Here is a 27,086-nt window from a genome sequence, read left to right as displayed (position 1 = left end):
TAGGTAGGCAACTGTTAAAATACTGTCTTTGTGTGACTTAAACTGAGTTTGATTGAGTGTCTCTAAATCATCCAAGGCTGGGGACACACACACCCACACACACACACACACGTACGTAATTCTAATACACTTATTGTACCTGTAGCAAGCAACTCACTGATAGTATCAGTTCATCCGTAACAGGATTAGACTGATCTTCAAATATAGGATATAATGATGCAACTTGATACAGAAGAAAATTAGATTTCTTGACCCTACGTATGATATAGTAACATTCTGTTAAGGTTATCTCTTTGTGGCTTCTGCTCAAGCTAGAAAGGGATGCTTTCTGGAAGTGCAATTAAAAAGGGGCAGTTGGAAAGGTGGCTTTTCTAATTTTTCCTTTTGTGTGTGGTCTTCAGTTGTAATATTCTTTTCAAAACCGTAAAAATAGTTAAAGCAAACCCATGTGTGGATTAGTGTAAACTTGTTGAGACAGGCTGTAAGTTTCCTTAAAACATTTCCATATTAATCAGTTTACTTTTCTAGGTATTGTTCAATGATAAATAAGTAAAATGATGCTTTGGAAAAGTGTAACGCTTGTTTACTGACTTCTCATTTTTTTAGATCTACAGTATGAGTTTGCGCCTTTCTGCTTTCTTTGAAGAACATATAAGTTCTATTTTATCGGATTATAAATCTGCCCTACGCTTTCATAAAAGAAACACAATAAAGAAACGAAGGAAAAAAAGAAGTAGAAGCAGCTCAGTTTCCAGTAGTGTTGCATCCAGGTACATTAATTCTTTTACAGTATTCATTAAATGCTGCAGTTTGACATACCTACACAGCAGAACTTAGTGTGGTTTTTTCCTTAATGCTTCCTTTACTATTCCCTGTATTGCAGAGTGATAGCTTTGACATGCAAGTCCCTATGATGTGGAAGAGTTTTAAACTTTACTTAGAGCTATCCTAGTGTAAGTGCTTAAAATTCAAATAACTGCTAAACATGTACAGTAAAACAGCATTGTTAGGATAGTGATGGCATCATGCTTTGTCATATAACTATAGCATTTACTGTAAAGATTCACTTTTATTTCCACAGTAAAACTCATATTTTTAACATACTTCATACAGAGATGATTGTTTTATTCCCACGATCTCAGACACTAGTATTTAATTTTATTTATTCCTGTAAAATAATAAAGTGGTCATCCAGGATACAAATTGTTACTCCTTTTGCAGCCCTGAAAGGAAGAAGAGATTAATAAAACCTCAACTGAAGGCAGAAACTTCTGCCACCTCTTCATCTTCTGCACCTGCACGGTCAGCAGCGCTGAGACATGCTCCACCTCAGATGAATGGAAAAGCAGCTGAAGCCTCTTCCCTCGTGCGGACTAGAAGCAATAGGAGCATAACAGATGTGACTGTAACAGAGCAACCATCTACTTCTTCAGGAGCAAAGCCTTTAACAATAAAGCCTTTAATTACAAAGCCTAATACTACTGCAGGGTCAGGAAAGTCAGGCAAGTTGCTTGGGTTTTGTTTGGTTTGTTGTTTTTTTTTCCAAGCTGTGAATGTTTTTAAACATAAAACTTGCTTTTTAGAAATCTAATGTATTTGTCTCAGTTAAGACTGGTTCTGTTTTCAATCTGCTAGGCCTTTGAGGTTTGTCAGAGGAAAACTGAACAAGTGAGGCTATGTTACTTTGTCCAGGAAGCTTTCTCACCTCTGGATAACTGATTTAAAATGTTTGTTTGTAGCAGAACATGACTTCCTTTTTAGCCATGGAAGATTGAATGTGATACAAGCTACTTAAAGAAAAAAAAAAAAATCACGTTTTCTTTTTGTCCTTCTAGTACTGGAGAATTCAACCAAACATTCCAAGAACCAGAATATTATATCAATCCCTAGTCAGTCTGATTACAGTCACAATACTAGGAATAACTCCACAAGAGAAAATCCTGAGAAAGAGAAGCAAATCAAGCGCAAAGTAAAATCTTCCACTGTTAATCAACAAGGTATGGAGTTTCTTTGGAACTTTTTTCTCCCCAGTTAGCTATGTAGTGGCTGTAATGTTGCACTTTAGTTGTGGTAAGTTAGGGGTGGGGAAATTAGAATGCTTTATGATTTAGCAGAATAGAGAAGCATAATGGAACAACTCAGTCAGTTAGTTTCCCTCTTGATAAATGAGTGTGGTTTTGACTACACTTAACGCAATTTCCATGGTGTGATAACTGTGTTGTCAAGCCAGTTTTGATATGTGAACATATCTGTACCTTCATTTAAATTATTACAAGGGTCATGTTATGAGTTCTCAGATTTCAAAGCAGACTTCTGCAGGGTCATACTTTAAACCCTGTGGGTTTTACCTGATAAAACTTAAGTAGGTTATATTTGGGTCAGTAACACTGAGTGTGATGACACTCTCCACAGCCACGAGCATAAAGATCAGAGCATCCCAGCAGCAACTTTTATTTATTTATTTTGCCACAGCAAAATGGAACCATGCAGTGTTTACTGCTTCTGTTTAGTGTATTTGTATGGATTGATCAGACCAAGCTCCATGTAATCTTCTGAGTGAGCTTGCTTGCTCTTTTGATGTCTGGATACCTTAAAACTCAAAGCTTCTGTGGAGACTGAAATAAGATCTCCTAGTCATAAAAGCTTTCCTATTTATGAAGGAGCTTTGAACTGCTATGAAGCAGCTAGATCCACTAAGTATCTTCTCTCTGAAGATGGAGAAACTGTAGTCTGCAAATTAGGCCCCTCCTAATGAAACTGGTTACTCCTTGTAGTCCTCCTCTCCTGAGGATTATCTGTTCTTTCTTAAATCTTTCATGCTTCTGAAAAAGTAGCTTGTGGTCTGCTAAGTTAAATCATCTGTCCATTCCTTGCAAGCTTTCTCACAAAGGCCTCAACTGTTACCTCATTACATGGCTAAATACACACCCATTACACGACTGGATGTTTGATCATGTCAGAGATATCTGAATGTTGTTGACATATTTTGTCCTGCACATCCACTCATGTGTCAGTGGAGGCTTGTGCTTTTAGTGCATGATGGGGCACATTTGAACACAGCAGGAGCCGTGCATGGATGTTCCATCAAAGGACTGGATGAACTATCATGCTGGCTATGAGTCTGTTCCTGGTCATGCTTTGCACAAGAGGTGTGGTATCAGAACATCTCCATAAGAGGTCCTGTGACATGCCTTACTGAGGAAGTTGAGTACCACTCACCTAAGAAAAACTCATAGCCTATAAGTCTTCAAGCAAAAACCTCATGCTGTGTGTCTCTTAACGTGAGAAATCTGTGCAAATTGCATACTTTTCTTTTTGTTAGTCTCCCACATTTCTACACTTTTCCTTGCTTATTGTCAAAATAACCCTGGTGTAATGAACTGACTATATGAAGAATGCTACTGCAGGATGAAAGAGACTTTTTCGTTTCTCCAGAGATGAGCTGCTGTGACACATTCCCAATCCTTGTAGCAGTGCTGCTTGAGCAACTTTTAGCTGTTGCAGATACCAAGTAGGAGTTTTTCTCCACTGGTGTTGTATCAGCCAAGAAAAAGACTTGAGCTGTTTGGTGGGGGGTTTTGTTGTTGTTTTCTTTTTTTTTTTTTGGTTGGTTGGTTTGGTTTTTTGGGTTTATTGTTTTGTTTTGTTTTCTTCAAACTGCCTTGACCTAAACCCAACTAGAAGTTAGTCCTCATTGCATACTGGTGTGAAACTCTGGGCTCTACTTCGGGTTTCTTAGATTTTTGACAGCTTGGCAATCACTGTGAATCCATTCAGATATTTTAGTAAGAGTTTTATTAAGGCAGAGTGAAAATGAATGTAAATGCAAATCTGTTATGTCATAAGTACTCTCACTTCTTTACAGCAGATTGCAAGAATAATGCTTTGGCATCAGGAAGCATTCAAGTAAATGGACACGGAGGACAGCCTTCAAAACCTCCAGTTAAAAGAGGTCCCGGTCGGAAACCGAAGGTGGAGACTAATAACAGTAGCTGTGAAGTGGTGCACAAGAAAAGAGGCAGAAAACCAAAAAAGCTACAAATTATTGAACAGCAAAAGGTTGCAGAGCAGAATACAATCCAGACCGCAAAGGATATACCAGAAGAGGCCTCTGCTTCTACTGCATGCAATTCTGTTTCTGAAAATAATATGAAGGAAGACTTCTTACAAAAAAAAGGCCGTGGGGGTAGAAAGCCAAAAAGAAAGATAAAGACCCGCCAGCCAGGCTCGGACCTTTTAGTTCCTGCGAATGTTAAAATGCAAACACGAAGCAGGAGGAAAAAGATAGATGAGCCTATGGAGGAGGGGTCTGAAGAGCATAAAGATTCTGAACCTCACATGAGAACTAGAAACCAGGGTAGGAGGACAGCCTTTTACAATGAAGATGACTCTGAAGAAGAGCAAAGGCAGCTATTGTTCGAAGACACCTCCTTAACTTTCGGAACATCTAGCAGAGGCAGAGTCCGAAAGTTGACTGAAAAAGCAAAAGCTAATTTAATTGGTTGGTGATTTTTGCCAAGGGTTTTACTTCAGAATGCTATGAAGCAGGTACCGTTAAGGAACAGCAGAACAGACTTCTGCTTCCCTGCTGCTATTATGGGTTAGAAGAATATGTTCCGATTTGGGGAGAAAAATTTAGCAAAAAATAAACTGAAAGAACATTGTTTGAAAAAAATATATATTTTAAACTTTTGCTATTTATTGCCCTCCAAACAGGTTATGCATTTCAACAGTCATTTTGTTCACAGTTGCAAATAATTGAAGCAATTTCTGACTGACATACAGAGTTGAGAACTACCCTGCTTGAGTAGTGTGTAGTATCTCTACACAATTAAATAAAGGTGATAGAACTTTTAATGCCACAAACTGAAAACAGAAGTCTATTTTTGACCAAGCAAGGTACGCTTTGATTGTAAAGTCAGGTTGCCTAGGAAGGCAGATTTTGGCAAAAAAAAAAAGTGGCAGTAAATTAACTTACACTCTACTAAATACAAAAATACCAAACTTTGCTAATCTGAAAATGCTTAATTTCAGTTGTGATGGAATGTTCAACTGCAAAAGAAGCCTGGCACAGGCTTTTGGTTTATCCAAATTCTGCCAAACATAGCAAAAATGTAATCACAAATATATATATATATATATATATATATCCACATTGGAAAAAGTTTGACTAATGTCTAATTTTTCAGACCTTGATTCTTGTATCAATCACTAAATCTCTGTTTATTGTGCCAAAGACTGAAAATCAGTGCAGTGAAAAGCCTTCTTTTCTTTTTGAGTGTCAGTACAGCATACCATTTGCAGTGATAAAAGCTGTGTATTGTTTTAAATAGCTGTTAACATTGTTCGGAAATGTATCCTTTTTGGTACTTCTGGTGGAAAATAATGCACTGGTGGGGTCCTTTGACAGAGATGTTTTAGACAAAACGTATAATTGGTTAAAGGATTCAAGGAAATTACAGGACAGATATGGAATTATGATGTTTACTTTGTGATCCAACTTGATTGTTGTTTCTACAACTTAAGAGGCTAAAATGACCTACAAAGAGGAGTGTATGTGTATATATTAATATATACATAAACACATGTATAAAATATTACCCAGGTATAAATTTTTTTCAGGATTTTTTAGATAGCACTAGAATTGAAAATAAATTTTAAAATGTCATACTTGATAGTTTAATTTTAAGGGGAAGATTGGTTATTTTCAATTATTAAGGTTAAAAGGCCAAATCACTTTTTATGCAATCATGTTTTATACAGTGGTCTCATTGCACATTGTGTTTTTCTGCACTTTTTATGGTATATCACGCTGACATAAGTCAATATACACCCTAAAGAAAAATTCCATTTAATGATTGTGCCTTGTATTCTATTATTTCTTGCATCCTTAGTAAAATTAAGTTGTCTATTGTAAATGATACTATATGACTTAGGGGAATGTATTGTTATATGTACTGCTCTGGAAAAGAAAAGCAGTTATTTATTTGTTTATGGTACATTTAGTTATTTTATACCTTTACAAACAAACTTTAATACCATTTTCTACCACTTAAAAAAATATTGTCCAGTTTTAAGGAAAAAAATACAGAACTAGTCATATTTTCTGAGATCTGGTATGGTACAAAAATGTAACCAAAATTTTCTGGTTATACATTATTTTGGAAGTTTGGGTAGTACGAACGATTTCTTTTGTGTGTGTGTGACCCTAACTTAGTTGAAAAAAAATAAACCTGGAATGAAACCTCAATTCTGTACACCCTTACTTTATAATAATTCTCTTTTTTTACAAACATCATCTGCGATATCTGGAAGGGAGGGCATACAGAATTAAGACCTTCAATTTGCACAGATTCTGTATACTTGTTTGAGGCCTAATTCTTCATTCTTTATTGTCTGTTACAAAAGAAGCTTAAATGGTTGAACAAAAAACATCGGTATCTGGCACCAAGAGGAATAGAAACACGCTACTGTGGATAGCAAGTTGGTATCCACCATAGTTTTCTTTAGTACCTTATGCATTTTGCTACAAAAAAAAAATACTGAATTATTTTTCAGATCCTCTTGGAATTGTTATGGATATAAATCTGGGGAGCAGGGATTAGCTTGTATTTCATTGGTTGGTATATTTATTTTTAATAACAGGTATTTATCATTCAATTAAAATGGAGTCACTAAACAGGTGGTAAAATAACAAGCTATACAGTTGCCATACAGCTTCACAATTCAAAGCTAATTGATTCTACTTGTTACTTTTGTCACATCTCACTGATGAAGGCAGTCATTTGAAAATGTGTAATTTCCTGATGTTATCTGCATTTTAATATGTGAAATAGGTTATATTTAAAATTCAACTTCTGTATTTACTCCATTTGTAATAATGTTTTATATGGCATGTTTATGTATATATTTATATATCAGAAATACCTTGTATGTAGGTTTCAGAGATTGAAATAATTCCCAGTAGGCAGGAAATTGTACATCTTAAAATTAAGAGAATAGAAGGTCTTACCTGCAGAACATGGGTACTGCTTCCCACCCAGTAATGTCGGTGACTTTAGACGGTAATTTTAAAATTCATATTAGACACCATAATGTTTTTCCTTTTAAAATAAATTGTGGATAATTTGAGTCTTTTTTTTTTTATATACAAGCAAAACTAAAAAATTTATTAGAAATACCAGATTTATTTAAAAGCTATATTTTTATAATTTAATTTCATTAGGTTGCAAACTTTATTTATGAGACTTCAGTCACCATCAGACTGTTCATTTTGGTCTGGGAAAAATATATTATTTGAGGTTGTTGTGACATACTGTATCAAGACAGAAAAAGAGCTTTTGATTATAAAGTCTTAAGTTTTTAAATGTGAGCAATAAACTATTGGTAAATGTTCTGAAATAATTTAAGAACTATAGTTATATGCATGTTTTATAATGCCATCTCAAGTACCTAACAACTGGTTCAGAAAATGGAGTATCGAAATCTCATGTGCTTGTTTCACATATGCATTGTAAATATTGCATGGGTTCATAGTCATATACACACAAATGATCTTACAGACCTGGCAGCAATTAACACAGTTTTATTCATTAAATTTGTTTATATTTGACATGGATATGAGTATACTGTTCCAGTAGTTCTACGCTATACTGGGAAACATAAAAATTGGTATTTACCGCTGAGTGGTATCTTAATAACAGTGTGTTCTCTAACCAATGAGAAAATAACTTCTGTTTCTGTGATACCAGTGTGCTCTAAATGTCTAACAGAAATCACTGTACCTGTGCCTACATGCTGAACAACTCCTTAGCCATTTTGTTTCTGTTGTTAGTGTGTTCTCTGGGAACTGAACTTAAATTTTACCACTATAGTGTTCATTATTGTCAATATTGAACTAGAGCTCGTTGTCACTCGGCTGTGACCAGTGATACAACTTTACAGAAAAATGTCTTCCTCCGGTGATTAGACTGCTGTGATATATATTTGCATATGTTTATTTGTACAGTGTCTGGTTTGTACATGTGATCAGTTTGTTGATAGACTTGTAAGATTGAGTTGGTTGAGTTAAATATTACTATGGCTTAATATTTGTAAAACTATTAATTGATAAAGGACCCTGATACAGCACGTAGGATATATTAATATCTATAAAAATAAATTGTAGTGTAGAGACAACTTATTCACTGTGTTGCTGTACAAATATTCTTCAAGTACCAATTCTGATTCTGTGCCAGAGGCTTTTGTCTTACCAAAAAAAAAAGACTACATACAACACAAATAGTCTGTCCGTTCAGTAACTTCAAGCTTGTTACAATTTTTAGACCACATTGTTAAATCTTTTGCGCACATTTGTTGGATCAAGGACTACAAGTAAATGCTTTAGCGTGTAATTTGAATTTAGGTATATGTTAAATGGTTGACTGGTTCTATAAAAGCAATAGGCTTAACTGGATGGGACCCTTTCACCCCGTACTTACATAGTAGATTGGAGGTTAGAGGTTTTAAAGCTCACTTTCCTCAGCGTTCGCATTTTAATTTGAAGCACGCAAATCTTGCTGAGGTAATTTTAACATACTACTGATCAATCAAGATACAGCTATACCACAAGAATTACATTGTGTCCTGAGTCCTTACCTTACTCTGAAGTAGTGTGTTTTGTCCGCAGTATGTTTACAAAGGGGTTTTTTTGCCTTTTTTTTTTAACACAGTTTAGTGTTTAACAAGAATTTAAATACAACTCTGCTACAGTGCTGTGATACAGAAGGTTAGAGGGGTTTAAAACCTAACCTAAAAACAGCAAAAGCTCATTTTCTGTTTACTGTCTAATGAAGACAAATTAACTGTGTAAAATTACTATATAATATGTTTTCTTTTATCCCTGAAGCTCTCGTAAGAGATTGGTTTTTAAGGGGACCTACATATTCAACTAATAAAAGGGCTGTTAGTTTTCTGCTGTAAATTATTGTATATACATGCTTGTGTTCATATGCAGAGGAAAGTGTATTAAATTTCATAAAATTGTCCAAGGCTTGGCAATGTGTTCCCAAAAACAAAGCAGCTTGTGTAGTTTCCTGATTTTGAATTGGGAATACAGCTTGCACACTTTCTACTCTGGCTGGGGGAAATAACAGGTAGCCTTTAAACTAGAGCTAACCTCTGGTTGTTCTTGCATTTGTGCAAACTTTAATGTGGGAATTTGCCATGTCATTTTACAGTGTGTTACAAGAGGAAACACGCCAGGAAAGCTAGATTAAAAGACAAATTGCAGAAAAAGGTGATTAACTCTCGCCCCGCCCCCCAAGGTTTATAACAGCCTCAAGGCACTCTACAGAGAAACCTTATATGCTGCAATAAAATAAAGGTGAATAAATTTAGCTTTTAGGGGGTAGGTAGTGAAACAAGTAGTCATTTGGATCCTTTTTAATGCAGATAAATACATCAGGAAATTCACTTCAAATAATGCAAACAATACATTTTAGGGAAGGAAGGTAATACTATGAATTTCTACCCTGGAAGAACAAAGAGTGAGGTCATACAAATTAGGGCTAGAAAGAAATACAGGTAGCTATCATGTACTCATGCCTGTATGATCTACATGGACTATTTTGTGCTTACAACTGTGTATGTTGGCTTGCTAATGCATTGAGACCGTACAGAAGTTACATTTTTGGACCATACTAAAACTGCAGAAGCGTGGCAGACAACTGGATAGTGATCTTGCGTGAATTAAATTCTGTCATAATGCTTAAATACGTGTAGATTGGAGCTCAACTTCGAGGAAATTACCTAGGAAGGTTAATTTTGAAACTGACACATTTTCAGATTTAAAATTATGCTTATTTTGTACAGAATTCTGTAAAACACAAATCTGTTGTATGTAATGAGTAACAGTTTTGAAAATTATAATTCTTTAGCTTTATCAAGGTTGTTTTTTTTTTTTTCTTCCTTCCAGAAATCTGGATTATCATGTTATAACCTGAAGTATCTCACCAGGATAACAGTGCCCTTTCTTTTTGTACATATGGATTGGAAATTTCTTTACTGTTATGTGGACACTTTCTATGTTAGTTTTGATGCATAATACTTTGAATCCTTTTATACAAACTAGAATGTATGTGTAAGAATTACTGTCACTGCAATGTAGTAACTACAAACTTATTTTTAAATAAATAGAAAACATGTTTTTCTAAGCTGTCCAACAGTGTGTGTTTCTATCTAGTGATTTACTGTGTTACAGAACAATTGCTTCTGTATTCTTCAAAACAGCCTAAAATCAGCTTGTTTGATTCCTTGTGGAATACGGTTTAACGGTACATGGTAGTATAGTGTATTATGTGGGAAAAGACAAAATTACAACCGAAGCACTCTCTGATAGAGATGAAAATTTGCTGGTTTGTAGGGGTTTTCGCAGTTCTGGAGGCAATATAAAGGCATTAGCATCTGGCACTGAAGACGCTGTGTTGCCAGTCTTGGCTCACTTGCCTGTGCAGCAGGGTGTACCCCTCATCCTCCAAGAAGCCATCCATGTTCAGGTGACAGCTCTTTGTACCAGAGCTACATCCAATCTGTGTGGAAATCTCTGCTTCCCAACAACTCTAGAAGAAACTAAAACTAACTAAGCAGAGAGGTCCTCCACCTCCCTGCGTGTAGGATACTGGTCTCCGGTCTAGTTGCCCTGAATGGGTGATGCACAGAAAAGTCAATACAGGATGGGTTTGCACAATGCTGTGCGGTTGGTTTGTTTATGTCTACATGTTTCTGCTCAGCAGCTATAAAATAAAAGAAGTTGGGCATTTCAAATAGTGCACCATATGGATTCTGTTTAATTTCACCTGTTATCTGCTCTATTAGATTGTGTTTTCCTTCATGTGTGCCTTACCTGAAATCACAAGGAAGTGACAGATGAAACCCTTACTCGCCTCACAGATGCAGGTGTGTGTGCTGCTGAGCATTGCGACTGAGGAATGGTCATGGCAGAATGAGTAGAGTTCCCTGTTCCAGACATGTCCACCACAGAGTCTGGCAAAAACCAGACTTGTTTTAGCATATGAGGAAAGATCTCTCTTGTCTCAACTATCTGTGTGAGTTTCAGTAATTGACATGTTCTGCTTGGAGAGAAATTGTTTTAGAGTACTGGAAACGCAGCATCCTTCCTTCTGTGTTTCTGTTCAGTACTGGAGGTTGTAGTTCTATTGTATGTGCATCTTCAGTATTGCAGTATTATCATAATAGTAGTTTGCTCTTCCAAAAAGAAGCCACTCCATGTCCAGGGTTTTAGTTTTGTTGCTGTGAACAGTCTTAAGCAGTTAACTTTTTGTTTTGAAAAGATCTTTTTCTGCATAACTTCGTACAGAATCCTTAAAATACCATCATATCCCAGTTCTCTCTCCTCACTCGTGTGACAGGTGTCTTTGCAAAACCTCCCGTGGTTATTTTACTTTGTGTAGGAATTAAGACTTCACTTACGATTAACAGATGATGTGAAATGTTGGTAACTGACAGTTAGATGCTGACAGTGCCTGTACTAATGCTTCATTACCTTGTTAATACTATTTACTCCTGTTAGATCATAATACTTGTTAAATGAAGGAAATTGTGTGATCATTGAAGCTGACCATTTTGTTTTCAAAGGGAAAAGTTATTGTACCCAAACCTCTGTTCTTTCCTGCTCTTGCAATCGATATGAGCTTTGCCATAGTGTGTTTGTCATTTTTCCCCAAAACAAATGAGCAAAGTGTAATGCCTTTAAAAACTAATCAATGTCTCTATTTGAAGCACTTGTGAAAACCAAGCAAGTGCCAGAGAACTAAAACCAGCAAGAAGAAATTTCAATAGCATATAATTGAGTTACTGTACACAAAACTGGCATGCAAAATATAATTTTTGTGGGTTTTACTTGATGTGGACAGGAAACTCAAAGCCCAAACTGTCAGGTTGTTTTTCTAGCTCAGAGAAATCTCATGTGTAAGATATCTTTACAACAGACGTAATTTCTTATTTCACAGGAGCATAGTGAGGACTTACGAAATCCTCTCTCATACTTTGAAATCTGTGTGTGCACTGAAGGGAGGACCGACCGGGTAGACAATTCTGGAATGCTATTTCTGATCTGGTAGCAGCCACACAAATATCCTTTGTACTTCCTTTTCTTGTCTCAGAAATGGGGAGGTTTTACCTAAACTTGGCCCTATCTGCCTCTCATTTTACTTTAGCTTGTAGGTACATCGGGGGGAAAAAAAAGAGACAAAGAGGAAATAAAAGCAGAGGCAGGTAATCAATTCATTCAACATCAAATTTCTGCAGAGGCATGTTCCTGAAGATACTGAGTTCAAACTAAATGTCAGTATTCAAGGGCCAGACAGCCTTTTCTCTTAATTTGTGATTTGTCCCAGGTCTCTGAATTGGACTTTGAGCAAGGATATTCAAAATAATAAAGACTAACTTAAAATGCAAAGCTAGTTAGAATATGACTAAAACTTTAGAAAGAATGACTTTATTTGCATTGTACATTAGAGAAATCTGGTGGGGTTATTTTTCTTCTATTCGAGCACTCTTAATTCAAAATTTGAATTCTCTTTATTATTAAGGAGCATGGTGTAAGCTTCCATGAACTGCTAAGAAAGGGAATACAGCTATCACAAACTTCCTATTCACCAAGGTTTTATGTTGAGGACATTTACCGAACAAAATTACTTAAAACACTCAAACTCTTTAATTATTATGCCAGCAACTTTCAGTACAGTGCATATTTTTACCCCACTGGAATCTCAACATGAAGAGCTGGGTGCATGTGCACTCTGTACTATTGCTGTCTCTGACATCGGTTAATCCTAATGCACATGTACGTTGGGAAGGATTAAAAATCTAGTACCCAAACTTTATTCTCTTTAATGCTTGTAAAGGGTTTGAGGTTGTAAAATGTATGTTAATAGTAAACTCTTCTGATAGATGAAGTTATAAGGGAAATGAGAGGTTATTTAGGAAAATTATTAGAAAATTCATAGAGGTTTTGTCTTAAACGCAGATAATCTGAAAGTGTCTTATGGACAAATATTTTTTTTTCTGACATGCTAGTTTATAAAGTTGTAATTTTCCTCTGGCTTTGGGAATGTTCCAAGAAAATGCTTCAGTCTGTGTAGCATTGTCTCTAGCATTTTTACAAAACTTACATTTTTATAAAACTTCTTGTGAGCTTTGGACCTTCATTTTGCACTTGTCTTGGTGCCCTTGACTCCCTGTTAAGCCTGTGCTCTCCTCCTTAGAGGACTGTTATCGTCAGGGAAGACTTGTGGCAGAATTGCAGTTTGCTGAGTAACACTTCCCCTACCGAGGTTTCACGAACCTGTTGATAATTCCAGTTTCCTTCTGTGCATGTGATTTGATTCTGTCGGGTTTACAGAGAACTCTGTCTTCATGAAAGAGGCTGTTTTGAATTTTTACAGAACAGAAAACAGTTTTCCTAGTTTTCTACAGCTTGGTAGTTGCTGTTGTTTCATAGCTCTGAAAATATGCCTGTCTTGTCAAGTAAGAGAAATTAGGTTCTTTTGTACATCTGGAAATTCTTGCTTCTGCAAGGAGAAAAGGAATGGTGGAAACCATGGGAATTTTACACATGCAAAAAAAAATTTATGCAAGTATTTCAGAAACAGCTTCGTAAACCTGGGATCTTCCCCCAAATCAAAGCACCTCAGATGGACTGTGGCTTTTGACATGTGTCCTTCTCCCCCCAGCTGTTTGAAACATCCAAAACCCATCTGCTTTCTGAGCATTTCGTCTGAGGTTGCCTTTACATCTCAGGAAAATTTTTCAAATTCCCTCCCCCCTTTTAGTATTCTAATAAATCAAAACTTTTAGCAACTAAAAGTATTTAAGGAATTTTACTTCCTTAAAGAGATGATAGTACAGCAGTGTTGCAGCTGGTCCCATCCAAGTGCAGGACTCCGTTTGGGAGCCAAAATGTCAGTTAGGTAATAGGGTGCAATCATTTTTGTAATCGTTTCTTATAGCCCTGACATGGTCTGCTTTGTCAGGCTGAAGCTGCCCTCACTTTTAAGGCCCTTACAGCCCCACTTTTGTGGTCTTCCATGGAAAACCAAGAGCTCATTTTGAGTCTGCTTAAGCTATAGCAGCTCTGACCACTGATGCCTTCCTCTCCTTGCAGAGGGTGTGGTGTGTGTGCCTACATTTTGGGAGAGAGAAGAGTCTGTTTAAGTAACCACAAAATGTCCAGCGCTGGTATGTGCTGTCATATGCAAATGTATCTGGTTACACTTGCATGAAATTCAGCTACACAGAACTTCAAAGTTTTTCATGGACATCGTGATAGTGAAAACCTTGGGCTTGAAAAACATCCGTCATTTACTTGATTGGCTTCTATTATAGCAAATCATTCTCGATTTGTTTTCCTCTGTCTTTCTACTTTCTGTGTACAAGAACTCTGCAAAGCAGCATCTGATCTTTACAACAGTACAGGATCTGTTTTGTTCCCATGCTAGGGGAAAGAAAAAAAAAAGGAACAAAATGTTTTCTATTTTTTTAAAAGGTTCGTATTTAGTCCAGGACAATAAAAAAGTTTACTTTAGTGATCTTAACTTGAAATCATACCATTGCCAAGAACAGGTAAAGACTTGATACTGAGAGAGAAAAAAACCTAGTTCAGCACCTCTTCACCACTCCATGTATCATTCGCAAAAAAAAGTGTGTGGATTTAGATGGCTTTCCAGCCACCTGACACACCTCTGATCTTATCAAGGCACAGCTGGGGTTTTTTTCAGCAAAAACCAATGAAACATAATTCAGCCTATTACATGGGGAGATGTGTCTGTTCCTTAAAGGAAAAAGCGTATAAGCAGATATATAGTGTAATACAGTTATAGTGGAAGCCTTGTTCCTTCCCTGCTGGACAGACCCTTTTGCCCAGATGACTGCAGAGAACTCTAACATGAACCAGAGACGTGCAAAAGGATTGTAAACGCTCCTTGTGGCAACACAACCAATGGAGAAGGGAAAGCAGCAGTGCCAAATCCTGATGCTTTTTTTTTTTTTTCTTTAGCTTCCTGTCTAGCCAAGGCACAGGAATTTAAAGCACTTTATGCACCAGAAAAATGGATTATCCTTGTTTGACTACATGCCTCGGGATGCTGCCTGTAAGACTCCCGATATAATGCTTGTTTCTCTTAATTGTCATTCATGGGGCCTGGGCTCAAAACCACTGCCCAAAGCAATTCCGTTCAGCCCAAGCAACAAGTCAAAGCCAACAACAGGCTCTATTTAAAAGCTAACACCACTCCTGCTCTGACCAACACAGCAGGAGGTGTTTCAGTCTGTATCAGCACACAGTGCAGTTCCTGCTTTTTTCCAAATTATTTCTGAGACCATTTTTTAGCATGTGCCTACAGGAAACAGTACTTTCTGAGGTTTTTCATTTGAAAAGTGTAACTATGGATATGTTACTGAAGAAACAATGAAAAGTACATTACGAAACTAGGTACGGCTCGATAACATTTTACCTTTTTTTTCATGGTACTGCCCTTTACAGAGATGTGCTCAGTAAGCGAGCTAGACAGCTAGAACATTTCCTCTCCCTTGGTAAGCCTCAACGTTTGCTACCGCTGAATTTTGCCTGCTGTCTGTAATGTTCCTGTTGCTCTAATCTCTCTGGGTCATTTGCAGTTTGAGTCTATCCTTTTCTGATTAGGGTGTCATCCACAAATTTGGCAGGCTTTGTCCCCCCCCATGCAGTGGCTCAGCAGCCACAGGCCTGGAGAGAGGCTCGGCTGACACGGGCACTATCGAAACCATGCAGGAAACTTTTGTTTCAGCTATGCCTTCATCCATCCGTGACAAAACCAGGCCCAGGGATTGCCAGCAAGTGCTCTCCAAAATACCGACAGGGTGGTTAGAGGCACACGGGGAGGCTGGGTTAAAAGTCTGTGTTAAAATACGATGCCTTTTGCCTGAACTTCATGAGAGAACTTCCTCCTGACTTCTGTGCACAGCAGGTTAAAGGTGCTTGTCTACCCTCACCAAAAAAAAAAGTAAATAAGGGAGTTTCAAATATAATTTATTTAAAATTATCCTGCAACAATAAATGAAAACTTTTTCTTTCTTTCTTTATGATCTCCTTAAAGAGGGTAAAGGTGTTAAGTCCACTGAGGCGTTTGTTTGTTGTGTTTTAGAGAACGAGAAATCCTGACCCGATGCACCCCGGGAGCTTTTTCGTGCCAGGGGAAAAGACGACTGCCAGCTTGGGAGCAGGGGGATAAATTCCGCTCCCCCGACCCCCGCCCCGGCCTCAAAAACCTGACCCGGGCGCAGCGATCACCGCTCTGGGTTCACTGGAGGCGTTAACAGGATTCTGCCGGGGAAGGCGGGCAGCCGAGAGCCGCCCGGTGCCGCCGCTCCACTCCGCCGCACAAGATGTCCGCCGGCCCTCAACGGCCGCTAACGGCCGCTACCTGCCGGCACCTCCCACCCCGCCCCGCCCCGCCCCGCCCCGCCCAGCAGAGCCGGGCGGACCCGGACCCGGAGCTGCTGACGCCGCCGGGTGAGGGGCTGCGGGCGCCGGCGGCTGTGCGGGAGGCCGGGAGGGAAGGGAGGGAAGGTCGCGGGGAGGCACCGGCACCGGCACCTGCCGCCGCCGGGCGGGCTCCTCTCCGCCGCCGAGGCGAGGGCCGGGGGAGGAGGGCGCGGACAGCCCGCCCCGCCACCTCACCTGCCCGCCGGTCGGCTTCGTGGCAGGAGCAGCGGCTCCCCCGGCTGCGGTGGGCGCTGGCGGGCCGGGGGTACGGCGGGTCGGCCCCGGGCTCGGTGGAGGCGTAGAGCTCGCTTCTGATAAGGTTTGCAGGTTTCAGAACATGCGCAAAAGTATTTCGATTTCGCGGGGTTCCAGCTTTGGTCCAGACTGTCTCTCCATCTGTTACCGCAGCCTTTCTCTCTGGCGGATCCAGCCGCTTAAACAGCTGCTTTTGGAAAGGGGAGGAGGAGCGGCAGGGGCGGCAGTTGCGCGGCCCTGTCGGGTACGCGCCGTGGGGTCCCGTCCCGTCCCGTCCCGTCCCGTCCCGTCCCGTCCCGTCCCGTCCCGTCCCGCCAGCCGGCCCAGCAGGTGCTGATGAACACGCTGTGGCAGGGACACCCGACTCTCCCTCCCCCTGCCCCGCTACACACGGGTAAACAAGTACTCCAGATGTGCGACTGCTGATCACGTCTAAAATTAGGAGGTGTTTTTTTCTTTGCTGTGTGGCTCTCCAGCAGGTAATGCAGAAGTGAGAAATACCCTTTCTGGTAACCGTTCATCACATGTGCAGATGTTTCCGCACTCCTTACAGATGTTCTTTGGGCCTCCTTCGGCATTACTTTGTGATCTCTACTGCCTTTGCTAGGCAGTTTTCATAAATCTAACTTTCCACATACACGTGTCCTGGATATACTACAGTAACCCAAATTATTGTGTAAATGACATCAGTTAGGATGGCACGAGCTGGAGGCAGCTCAGAAACAACTGACACCATTTACTTGTGCTCTACTGGAGAGCAGTAGCTGCAACAGCCACCGCTGGGGACGAATGAGACGGAATGGGGAGTGGGTGTAGATGGCTCTTTGAAGGCTGTGGTAAACCTCTGCGCTCTGAGAATGCTTGTGTAGAAGATGCAAATCTGTAATTTCAGCAAGTCCTGCTCTGATTTGAAAAATCCACACTGATGTAAAAAGGCAGTAAATGTGCTCCTCACTGAAGGTGAATATCTCGGTTTGAAGAGTCTGCCAGTCTTAATGTGTTGGTAAGGTGTGGCAGGTGCCTGTGGAATGAATGGTGAAATTGTCGAATTGTCAAGTCCTTTTTCAGTCTAGTGATGGGATGATGGCACACATTGATATCATCTTGGTGTGATGCTGTGCATGCCTTCAATCTGAACGAAAAATCTCTTGTTCTGTTGTATGCGCAATAATCACTGCATCTAAATAGATTTTTCTTGACGCCATTGATTTGATGTGTCAGACGTTTAATAGACTTAATTGGATGGTAAAGCAGCACAATGAATTTTGCTTATGGAAAGCAGCTTTTTGTTGCAAATTGGACAACCATACGACTTCCTAGTTCCTTTTCTCTTCTTTTTTTTTTTTCTGTTTCCAGATGAAGGAGATGTCTGTATAACTCTTAACTAAATTTTCATTTTCTTTGTCTTGTGAAGCTGTCTACTTTAGTCTTTTGTTTTTGTAAGTACTCTCAAATTTAATGCAGTTTGGCCTAATTTAGGTGTGCTCTGGCTGTAACTGAGATGCATGTGTACAGATTGTATGTCATGTTGTGAACCAACAAAACAATCTGAAGGAAACTTTTAAGTACTACACAGCTAGCAAAGCTGACAGCCACATTTTTTTGTCTTTCCTTTCTCATTTCAGATTAGAGAGCAGGGAAGTGTCTTTGAAGAAACTTCCTGTTGGAATGCCTCACATCAATGCAGCTGCAGCTCTGCAGATTTGTGTGCTGCTGTCTGCGTTTCCTGCACAATATTTCATATCCCAGTGGTACGGAACGGACTCTACTCAGCGCATCCAAAGAACAGAAAGGTTGTAAGTCTCTCCTTCCCTACTGTATTTATTTATAAGAGAGTTCTCTTTCTCATCCCCAATGACACTTTGTCCTGGGAAGCTGGAGTGTGGGTGGAACACACTGGCCATTCCGACACAAAAACAACATTCAAATCATACCTCAGACATTTTTGTGGCTTAATGTGACTGTATTTAGTGGTTTAAAGATGTCCTTCAAAATTTGAATAACAACTGTTGTTTTCTTCACATGAAAATTTGTGTATAATCTGCCTGAGTGCATGACTGTGCCTTAATCTCATTCTGCTTTTGGACATTCCAATATATGTTACTATGGGTTACGTCCCTTTAAAAAGGGGGAAATTAAGTGTTTGATTAGTAAGGCTATTTCTAACTTTCCATTGCCTTTTCACACTTATTGTTAAAATAGCTTTTCTTGCATAGTATGACTCAGTACAAAGTCTTAACCAGCAAAAATTCCTTCGTAGTAAATTACTTAAGGGAGTCATTAATAATGATAGAATTAAGTAGAGCCATTTTGTATATGAATTAGGAAGTTATGTATTGACCGGGTCGCACGCATCTGTCTCCAAATGCAGAGTGGAGAGTACTACATCACGTACAAATTTTTGATAGTGGTACCCATTGGCAAATGCTGGTATCTTGAAGAGGAACCATGTGAAGAGAGACTTCTGTGATGCAGTTTTAACAGGGCAGCCTGTGTAGGGCGTTGGTTGTGTGGTTCATCTGTAGAACTCAAATATGTGAATTAACGAGAGTGAAAGATTGGCCTGATGAAAAAAAAAATAAGTCTGGCTCTGTGCGTAAAGATCCAGATTTAAACAATTTTCAGTTTTCATGGCGTAAGTCAACTACTAACCATTTAGATTTATGCAAAAACTTCTAGGCTATTTTTTTTAGCAGTCTTTTGATTACATGCACCCTTTATGAAATGTCTCATACTCACTGTTCTCAAGTAACAGTTGAAACTTCAGAATCTATGCGATTTAGCAATTCCTATGGTCTGAGTACAGAAAGCAAGCAATCTTGTCATGAAAAATGTCATTTTCCAAAATTTACATATAGTTTACTGGTACAAGTGATAATTGAAAGAATATTCATTTACAATCTTGATGTTAATCTTGAGGAGAACTTGTTCCTAGACACTGACTTTTTTTTTCCTGTTTGCTACAAAATCAAAGCCTTGAAGTTTAAATATTTAAAAATATGTAAAAATACTGGAGAAGGTTTTTAAAACAATGTGATGATCATTTTTACTGCTAAAGGATAATTGCCTCTTGGAGCAGCTTTACAAAATCTTACTTGAGTCTGGATGCCTGGGCAGATCGTTTAAAGCTGTGGCTATCAAAGACAAGGTAGGACGTTACATACTGTCTACACTTAAGAATAAGTTTCAGACATGGTCTCTTAACAGGAAGGTACCTGTAGGGGTGAGATAAGTAAAAAAGGGGAAATGCCTCTTATTTTCTCCGATACTGATTCGGGACTGTCCACCAGTTTTAAGAAAACCTTTTGCCTATATTCTACACAAATGTGCAATTTGAACTTCATGCGAAACTAAATATAAATCATGGCAGTAATTCTATACATGTTATCCTCTACTTTAAATTTACCTGATTGTGAAGTCAGGAGGATTAACCATATTAATGATTGTAAGGATCAGATCCTGCAACACGGGATGGGCATCTCATGCTGCATATGGTAGTTCAGGAGGACTTGAAATGGAACTAGAAAATGGAGATGGGAAATCTGTGGGTATAGGAAGAAGGGAAAACTTGGTGATTTGGCACGTGACAATCAGTTGGTCTAGAAAAAGTAAGAATATGTCCCTTTATATATATGCCGTTTTAATTTAAGAAGACTGTCACTTGGACATATTTGGGGAAGTTAAAAGGTTTGTTTGTGAGATTTAATTCGTGTATAGTAGAAATACTCCAAAGGTTTTACCTTGTCTGGACTTTCAAAGATCCTTTATTATTGATCCATGTACAGTAATCAAGGATGTCAAGTCTTCTAAACTGTAGAAGATTCAGACTTACTTTTGCCCCCAGGAAAGCCTAGGGGAACAGTATATGGATGGAAACAGAAACTGTGCTTTTCTTAGGTTCGCTGTAAATTGCTTTGCAACTTTGTGGAAAGCTCCAGGCGTATCTAAAGATAAAGCCTTCAAAGACCAAATGGTTCTTTGGAGCTGCTTGTTTCTTCTGAATATCTTATATTTTTAAAGAATTTATGTCCTAAAAATATGTTGACATTTGAGACCTTCCAAACCTACTCTATTACCTGCTGTTTTCAACAATGCAGTCTGACAAGTCAGGATATTTGCCCGTTCCTGTTCCTGTTAAAAGGTATTTGTCAGCCTTAAGTTTTCCTACAGATATGAGCTAAACCAAGACTTTTAAAAAAAAATTATTGTTTGCACAGTTGTGGAGCCTGCTCTTGCTTTCTTCCAGGCAGGGTGAAGGGTGTAAAACTGAAAGAGGGAAGGTGGTGAACAGCATAAAAGAGGAAGGAGACTAGGGCAACCTGTAGTTCTTTGGCACCAACAGGTTGCTGACTGGTATGGATGGAGAACGTTGACCCAAATACATTTGTTCATAGACTGCTTCTGTTACATTGCCAGCAGAAGGAATATTTGAAAGCTCCCTCCCACTAAATGTTGAGCTTGCTCATTGTTTCTTTACACTTTCTGTTTTTCACAATGGCAATGAAAACCATCAGCCATTTCCTCTTTTTAAACATGTCCCTCCCCTAGCCCACACCCTTTAAATTCATGTGAAATTCAGCCAGGTGCAGAAGGAGAAGTTATACTTATTGTAGCTTTAAGGTGGGACTCATTGCCAGACACCTTGTCCATACCAACATTAACCAATCTTTAAAGATTTCACAATAGAATTTACAAAAGATACTGAAGAATCACTCAGAGATCAAAATCATACTTGCTAACCTATAGAAAATAAATGAGTTTCCTCTGATATGAAAATTCTTATGCAGCTGTAGAATTACATATCCAAAGAAATTAGATTCCTACTCTTTTCTCCTGTTGGAATAAATTTCTTTGTCTTTTGTATTCCTTAAAAGCAGTTTTAATGTAAAACTCTCATTCTGTTTGGGCTTCAAATCGTGAAAAATTTTGTATCAAAGGCTTTGCAGTATCCCTCTACTCAGACAAATGCAGTATCCCTCTACTCAGACAAAGATAGTAATAATCAGAAGGCAGATTGTCCTAAAACTCAGTTTCTAAAGAACTTGTTTGAATGTTGGATTATTAATTTTACATTTTAGGAATTGGTACTCTGGAGAAGAAAACCCTAAAATTGTCAACAATGGAGTGGAAATCCATTCTTATTTTGCAGGTATTGGAGTCTTTGCAATCCTTTTGGATTTTGCTCATATATTGTCTTCTATAAAGTCTTCTATAGTGGATTTCTATGTTTCCTTTGTAAATGATATTATTTTTTTTTTCCTTCTCTCTAAACAGTGTTGGTAATGTTCAGTAAGCAAACAGAAAATGCAAAATCCAAGGCCTTTTCACCCTGCATTGTGCAACAGTATCAATATGATATGCTATATGTATCTGTCTGTTTTATTGCATAGCTCTGAATGTGCCTATTTTGTATCATGTGTGAAACAGTGGGGTAGTTTTCACTTGATTCAAATAAACTAATATAGATCAACTTCATAAAAGGGAAAAGAACCAGTTGATCAGTCTGCTTCTGGAAAGAAGTTCCCCACAGTCAGATTGAATAGAAGAATTCTGTGACCTAAACTGGAAAAAACTAATGGCAAAATGAGTTAGCATATGTAAGCACTGCAAAATATTGTATGTGAGGCTTAAGTAATTGTCTCTATGTACATGTGTGTATGCTTTCCAAAACTCTGTTAAGACCCCTGTGTAATATCTAAGGCATACAATTAGAAAAAATCTGTTCCTTGGTGGATGCTGCTTTGTCAAATACCATAGTAAAAATCTAGGGAGAAAAAAACGCAGTACCTGTTCACTTGTTTACTTTGCCTGTTAATCTAACTATCACTTCTCTTCTGGTAAGTCAGGAGAATGTCTGGAGAATTATTCTTGCTAAGTTTCTTTCTTTGTTACATTAGAATCAACTCATGTTCGCAGTCCAAAGCCTGAATATATTCAGTTCAGTGTGGGACAGGTAATAGTTCACAAAAGATTTGGCTATTCAGGAGTCATTGTTGGATGGGATGTAAAAGCTCAAGCTCCAGAAGAATGGCTGCAACACAAATATCCTCCAGCGAAACAGGTTTGAATGTATTAATCTCTTTCTTTATTAATATATACACAGAATAACTCAGGTTAAAAAAATCCTCAGAAACACAATTACAGATAGACTTCCTGCTAACCCAATGGAAAATACTTCAGACTCTCATATCACCTGTGCAGCTGAGCGATACCTCTGCTTCTTCTGCACTGTTATCCCAGCAGAGCTTTGCTTTTGCACCACTGATTGGTTAAGCTTTGCCGGTCAGGGTTGTACCGGACACGTCTCAAATTCAAAACACTCACTTTTAATAGTAGTGTTGTATTTAAAGTAGAAGTGTCAACCTATAATGTTTGAACGAATTTCTCATGGTGTGTTACTGAAGTTGAGAGGCTGTTAAATCTTTTATCTCATCTTCCAGTGTAGGTATAATGGATAACATCTTAATTGCACCTAAGAAATGCAAGTACTCCTTTGTGTTTAATCAGTTTCAGTTAGAAAGCAATGTTTTGGGGGATCTGGACACTTGGAATGTAAATCTGTTTAACAACGTGTTTTTGTTAGAATTCTTGAAGATTTTGAAATTCTCTGGCCTAAGTCCTTGTTGTATTTGAAAATCAGATGCTAAATCTTTGTTGACACTGCTGGTCTGGTAATGCAGTGCTGCATACTCTGTGGGTTGGCTGCTGGCATGCTGCTTAAGTGGCAGGAAGGCACTGATCATTAAGTCAAATAGGACTGAAAATGAGAAAAAATGAGAAATTCTGCCTGTAGCAGAGAATTCATGTCCAGCTGGGAGCAGACATTCAGTCCTGTTTTGTGCATTTTGTTCCTTCCCCACTGTAATTTTATCCACCTGTTACTCTTCTTTGGCTTCTAAAACACCTGCATCCTTGCTTTCTTTTCTCCTCTCCTTTTCTCCTGTCAGTATTGTTGTCCTCAACTGAACACCCATGAATTTCCCATCAGGTGTTCTGATTCTTTTTATGTACCTTATATTGTTCTGTTCTCCCAGTGACCTTGTCTGTATTGTTTTAATTTCAATAGTGATGACATGTGGTTTAAGTGTGTGTCTTTTGGGCTTTTTTTTTTAACTTGCCTTTGCTTTTTCCAATTACATGCATCAGCTATGCAAAATGTCTCCTCACCTTTATGAGGCAACTACTAAGCTTGGTCCTTGCAAGTCCCCTCTAAACATAAGCCAGGCTTTCAGCCCAACCTTTCCTTGCCTTTCTCTGACTTTGTGTTCTTTACTACATGGCTGAGCAGAGGCCGCTTCCTGTCGCATTGATGGATACTAACTGCTTCATAAACTCCAGTTATCTGTTTGTATTCATCCATTGGTTTTTTGTATTTAGATTGTGGGTTACTTTGGGCAGGAATGTTTACAGGTAGTAGCGAGCGTGGTGGGACCCTGGCCCATGATTTGTTTTCATAGGCACTGTAAAAATAATAGTAAGCCACACTCTTCCTTTCTTGACTGGAAGTTTTTTATATATACATAGAAGCTGCCTTAGCTCTGTCCAGGATCGGGACCAAGATTGTCAGAGGTGATATTAAGTTCTGAATTTGTCTCTTTCTCTCTGGTGTTCTCTGTTGCCACTTGTGAAGGAAGAAGGGTGACTAATAAATTGTTATGGGACCTATATACAAAAAGCAGGGATATTCTAAGCCATGTTTCTTGCAAGATCTATGGGAGGAAAGGTTAATTAAACTCTTGACTCTTAAGAAATATTTTAGGTATGCCAAGAACTTCATGTATTACTGGTTTGATTGCTTTATATTAACTTTCCAAACTGACATTGGTAAGATCATAAAAATGTACTTGCTGTATGTATATATTGAGTGGGTTCAGGTTCTGTGAGCCTAGTGACAGTTAACTGATTATGTAGTGCAGTCTTCAGTCATCTCCCCTTGAGGCTGTTTATTTTCCTTCTGTTTTTACAGGACCTGAAATATACTCCTCACTATCGAATTCTAATTAACAAAGCAAATGGATTTGGCAAATCTACAGCTTACATTCCTGAGGAAGAGATAACAATTATTATGGGATTAGAGGTAGTATTTATTTTTTATTCAGTGGCAACTTGTTTGTACTTTTAAAAGTTGGCTGACCTTTCACTTAATAGATACTATCTATTTTGCAAAGTTAGTGAAAAGTAATAGAGAAAACAGACAAACAAATTACTGCTGTGCTTTCAAGTATGTGTTTTTGGAAGGTGATAAATGACCAAACCCAGGTACTGCCTACTTCAGAGTATCCAACTACCTAGTTTTGGTAGTCAAGTTCTAGCAACTGGACTTCTGTTGTGTACAGGCAGTTGCAGACATGGACCTTTTTTTTTTTTAGGATTTCACTGACCTATCAAAGCTGGACAAGTCATTTAATCTCTTTCTACTGCTTCTAGCAAAGGATAGTGGTTTCTTAATTCCACTCTGAAAAATCTGCATTTCAAACAGCTCCTGCTCAGCTGCTGCCCAGACTGAATAATGTCTCCCTTCTTAACTGCAAAACTCTCTGAAAGCCAAAAATTCTGTTTTGTGTATCACGGTCTTGGCAGCTGTGATTTCCAGCTTATGCAAGGTGCACTTGATTCTTAAACTAGTCAGAGACTGATCCAGCAAACAACCTTCAGGCATGCATGCCACACACAAATGGCTTTTTGCAAGGGATCCAGTGCTATTGTGGATGCCTTCTTCTAAAATGTGGATAGGGGCAGTATCTGTATTTAAAATAACAGCAAGTAGCTGAACCATTCATCTTGACAGGAGATGCTTGGTCATTACAGTCAGTCAGCTGGGTACCTTCGGTTACCTTTTTAGTCCATGGGGAGAAATAGATACATTTACTTTGTGTAAACTACCCTTTTAAGATACCAGATTGCTTTATTAACCTGCTAATTCTCCCCACAGATTATCAGGGGAACTGATGGTTAACAAGCTCACAAAAATCTGGTATTTGAAAGTTGTGTAGCTGAGAGTCATTACAACTGGTCAGTCATGCCTCAAGTTCAGAAGAAGGTCTGTGGATTGCCCTCGCTCAGCCTTTCCTACAGCCTAATAGGCAGAGTACCTTCCTGAAGAGTTGACACTAATGAGAACATGCTTAGACTTGTCCTGACCCTTTCCCAGTTGGCAGTTCTAACCCGCTCACTTAGGCTTTCCGCATCATGATGAGGCACATAACTTGGATTGCCCTTTGTGGATTTGCATTTTCAGCTTGGACATTGTGGTACTTAAGGCCATCAACTTGTGTCTTCACCACTTCCCTAAGTGCTTCTTTACTGCTCCTGCTGCCTAATTGGATTAGGTAACTGATCCAGCTGAAAAAAAAATAGCTCTACCAGCAACAAATGAGTGGCAACTACTTTAATAAGAAACAGTGCATATATTAAAACATCAGTGCTGGTGTAGATCTAGCATGTACTATCCCATGAGATACGTTCAGCATTTGTAGAGTACTTTGACAATTTGAGAAAGCCACTGTTCTGATGACATGAATTAGGTTAAGGCACATGGAAAAATCACACTGAAAGTATCTCTTTGTACATTATGTATTTAAAAACTGCTCAGGAGTTTTCAAAATGTTAACTGTAATAACTTTAATGATTCTTCTAAGTATTAGTTTGTATTTATTGCTAACTCTGGTGCCTATTCAACGTGAAATATTATTTTCTCAGGTACATCACCCTGATATGAAAGCCTATTTCAGTGGATATGATGGATCAAAATACATTATGCAGCCATGGTTGAAAAAAATCTATCCTCATGACTGAAGTACTTCAGCGTTTGTACATGTACTGTACACCCAGACAATGTATTTCCTTTTTACACTTGAGCAAACAGACACCAGGATAAAACTCATGTATATTTTTCCTATGATGAAATAAAACATTCCTAAGCATGTTTTATGTGGAACAATCCATTTCATTAGAAGTAAACACACACTGCATGTTCAGTCTATCATGACTTGGGACAGGGATTAATTTCCTTCCAAATCTGGGAGGAAAGGTTTAAATATAGCCAAGTTTCATCTAGGAGTACCCAAGGCTTTGCATGTCAAATACCTTGCCCTTTTACAGGGGGCAGAGGAAGAAACTGAACAGTTAAGAACTGTACTTTCAGAATTAATCATAACCTTAATTTTAGGAGACAGAGCTAAATAAAGGCCATCGGAAACTGAAATATCTCTGAGGAGAGCTGTAGTAAGTAAATCCAGCAGTACTTTAACTACTGTCTGTACAAAAGCATGCATTGTGCTGCTTTCAAATTATACATGCAAAGGAAGAG

At 38.5% G+C, this 27,086-nt stretch overlaps 2 protein-coding genes across 6 annotated transcripts in view; both read left to right on the top strand.

Annotated features, from left to right (window-relative positions):
* Positions 1–8,182, top strand: part of PHIP (PHIP subunit of CUL4-Ring ligase complex) — a 108,003-nt gene extending 99,821 nt beyond the window's left edge. For 4 of the 5 annotated variants that reach the window (XM_086745966.1, XM_086745964.1, XM_086745967.1 and 1 more), the window contains 4 exons: positions 607–770; positions 1,222–1,502; positions 1,836–1,997; positions 3,866–8,182. In XM_086745966.1, coding sequence (XP_086602092.1) covers positions 607–770; positions 1,222–1,502; positions 1,836–1,997; positions 3,866–4,509 — 1,251 coding nt within the window. In that variant the 3' untranslated portion in view covers positions 4,510–8,182. The remainder of the gene's footprint in view (positions 1–606; positions 771–1,221; positions 1,503–1,835; positions 1,998–3,865) is intronic. The other variant, XM_086745965.1, reaches the window with a different exon arrangement.
* A 10,254-nt stretch (positions 8,183–18,436) lies between these two features.
* On the top strand, positions 18,437–26,702 carry LOC147601219 (uncharacterized). The gene is made up of 6 exons (XM_086744536.1): positions 18,437–18,570; positions 19,836–19,925; positions 21,856–21,926; positions 22,675–22,838; positions 24,744–24,854; positions 26,477–26,702. The coding sequence occupies exons 1-6, from the start codon at positions 18,446–18,448 to the stop codon at positions 26,570–26,572; spliced, it is 657 nt and encodes a 218-aa protein (XP_086600662.1). The 5' UTR covers positions 18,437–18,445; the 3' UTR covers positions 26,573–26,702.
* Positions 26,703–27,086: the final 384 nt, after the last annotated feature.

This window comes from Chlamydotis macqueenii, chromosome 3 (genome assembly GCF_036417535.1).
Source record: "Chlamydotis macqueenii isolate bChlMac1 chromosome 3, bChlMac1.mat, whole genome shotgun sequence".
Classification (NCBI taxonomy): domain Eukaryota; kingdom Metazoa; phylum Chordata; class Aves; order Otidiformes; family Otididae; genus Chlamydotis; species Chlamydotis macqueenii.
The sequence above is the reverse complement of the archived record's forward strand: the minus strand, read 5'-3'. Positions and strand labels throughout refer to the sequence as shown.

Coding starts and splice junctions, on each gene's coding strand:
- LOC147601219 (XM_086744536.1), top strand. CDS start 18,446: ATGCCTCACATCAATGCAGCTGCAGCTCTGCAGATTTGTGTGCTGCTG. Junction 21,927..22,674: donor AATCCATTCTTATTTTGCAG/GTATTGGAGTCT, acceptor TTGTTACATTAG/AATCAACTCATGTTCGCAGT. Junction 22,839..24,743: donor AATATCCTCCAGCGAAACAG/GTTTGAATGTAT, acceptor CTGTTTTTACAG/GACCTGAAATATACTCCTCA.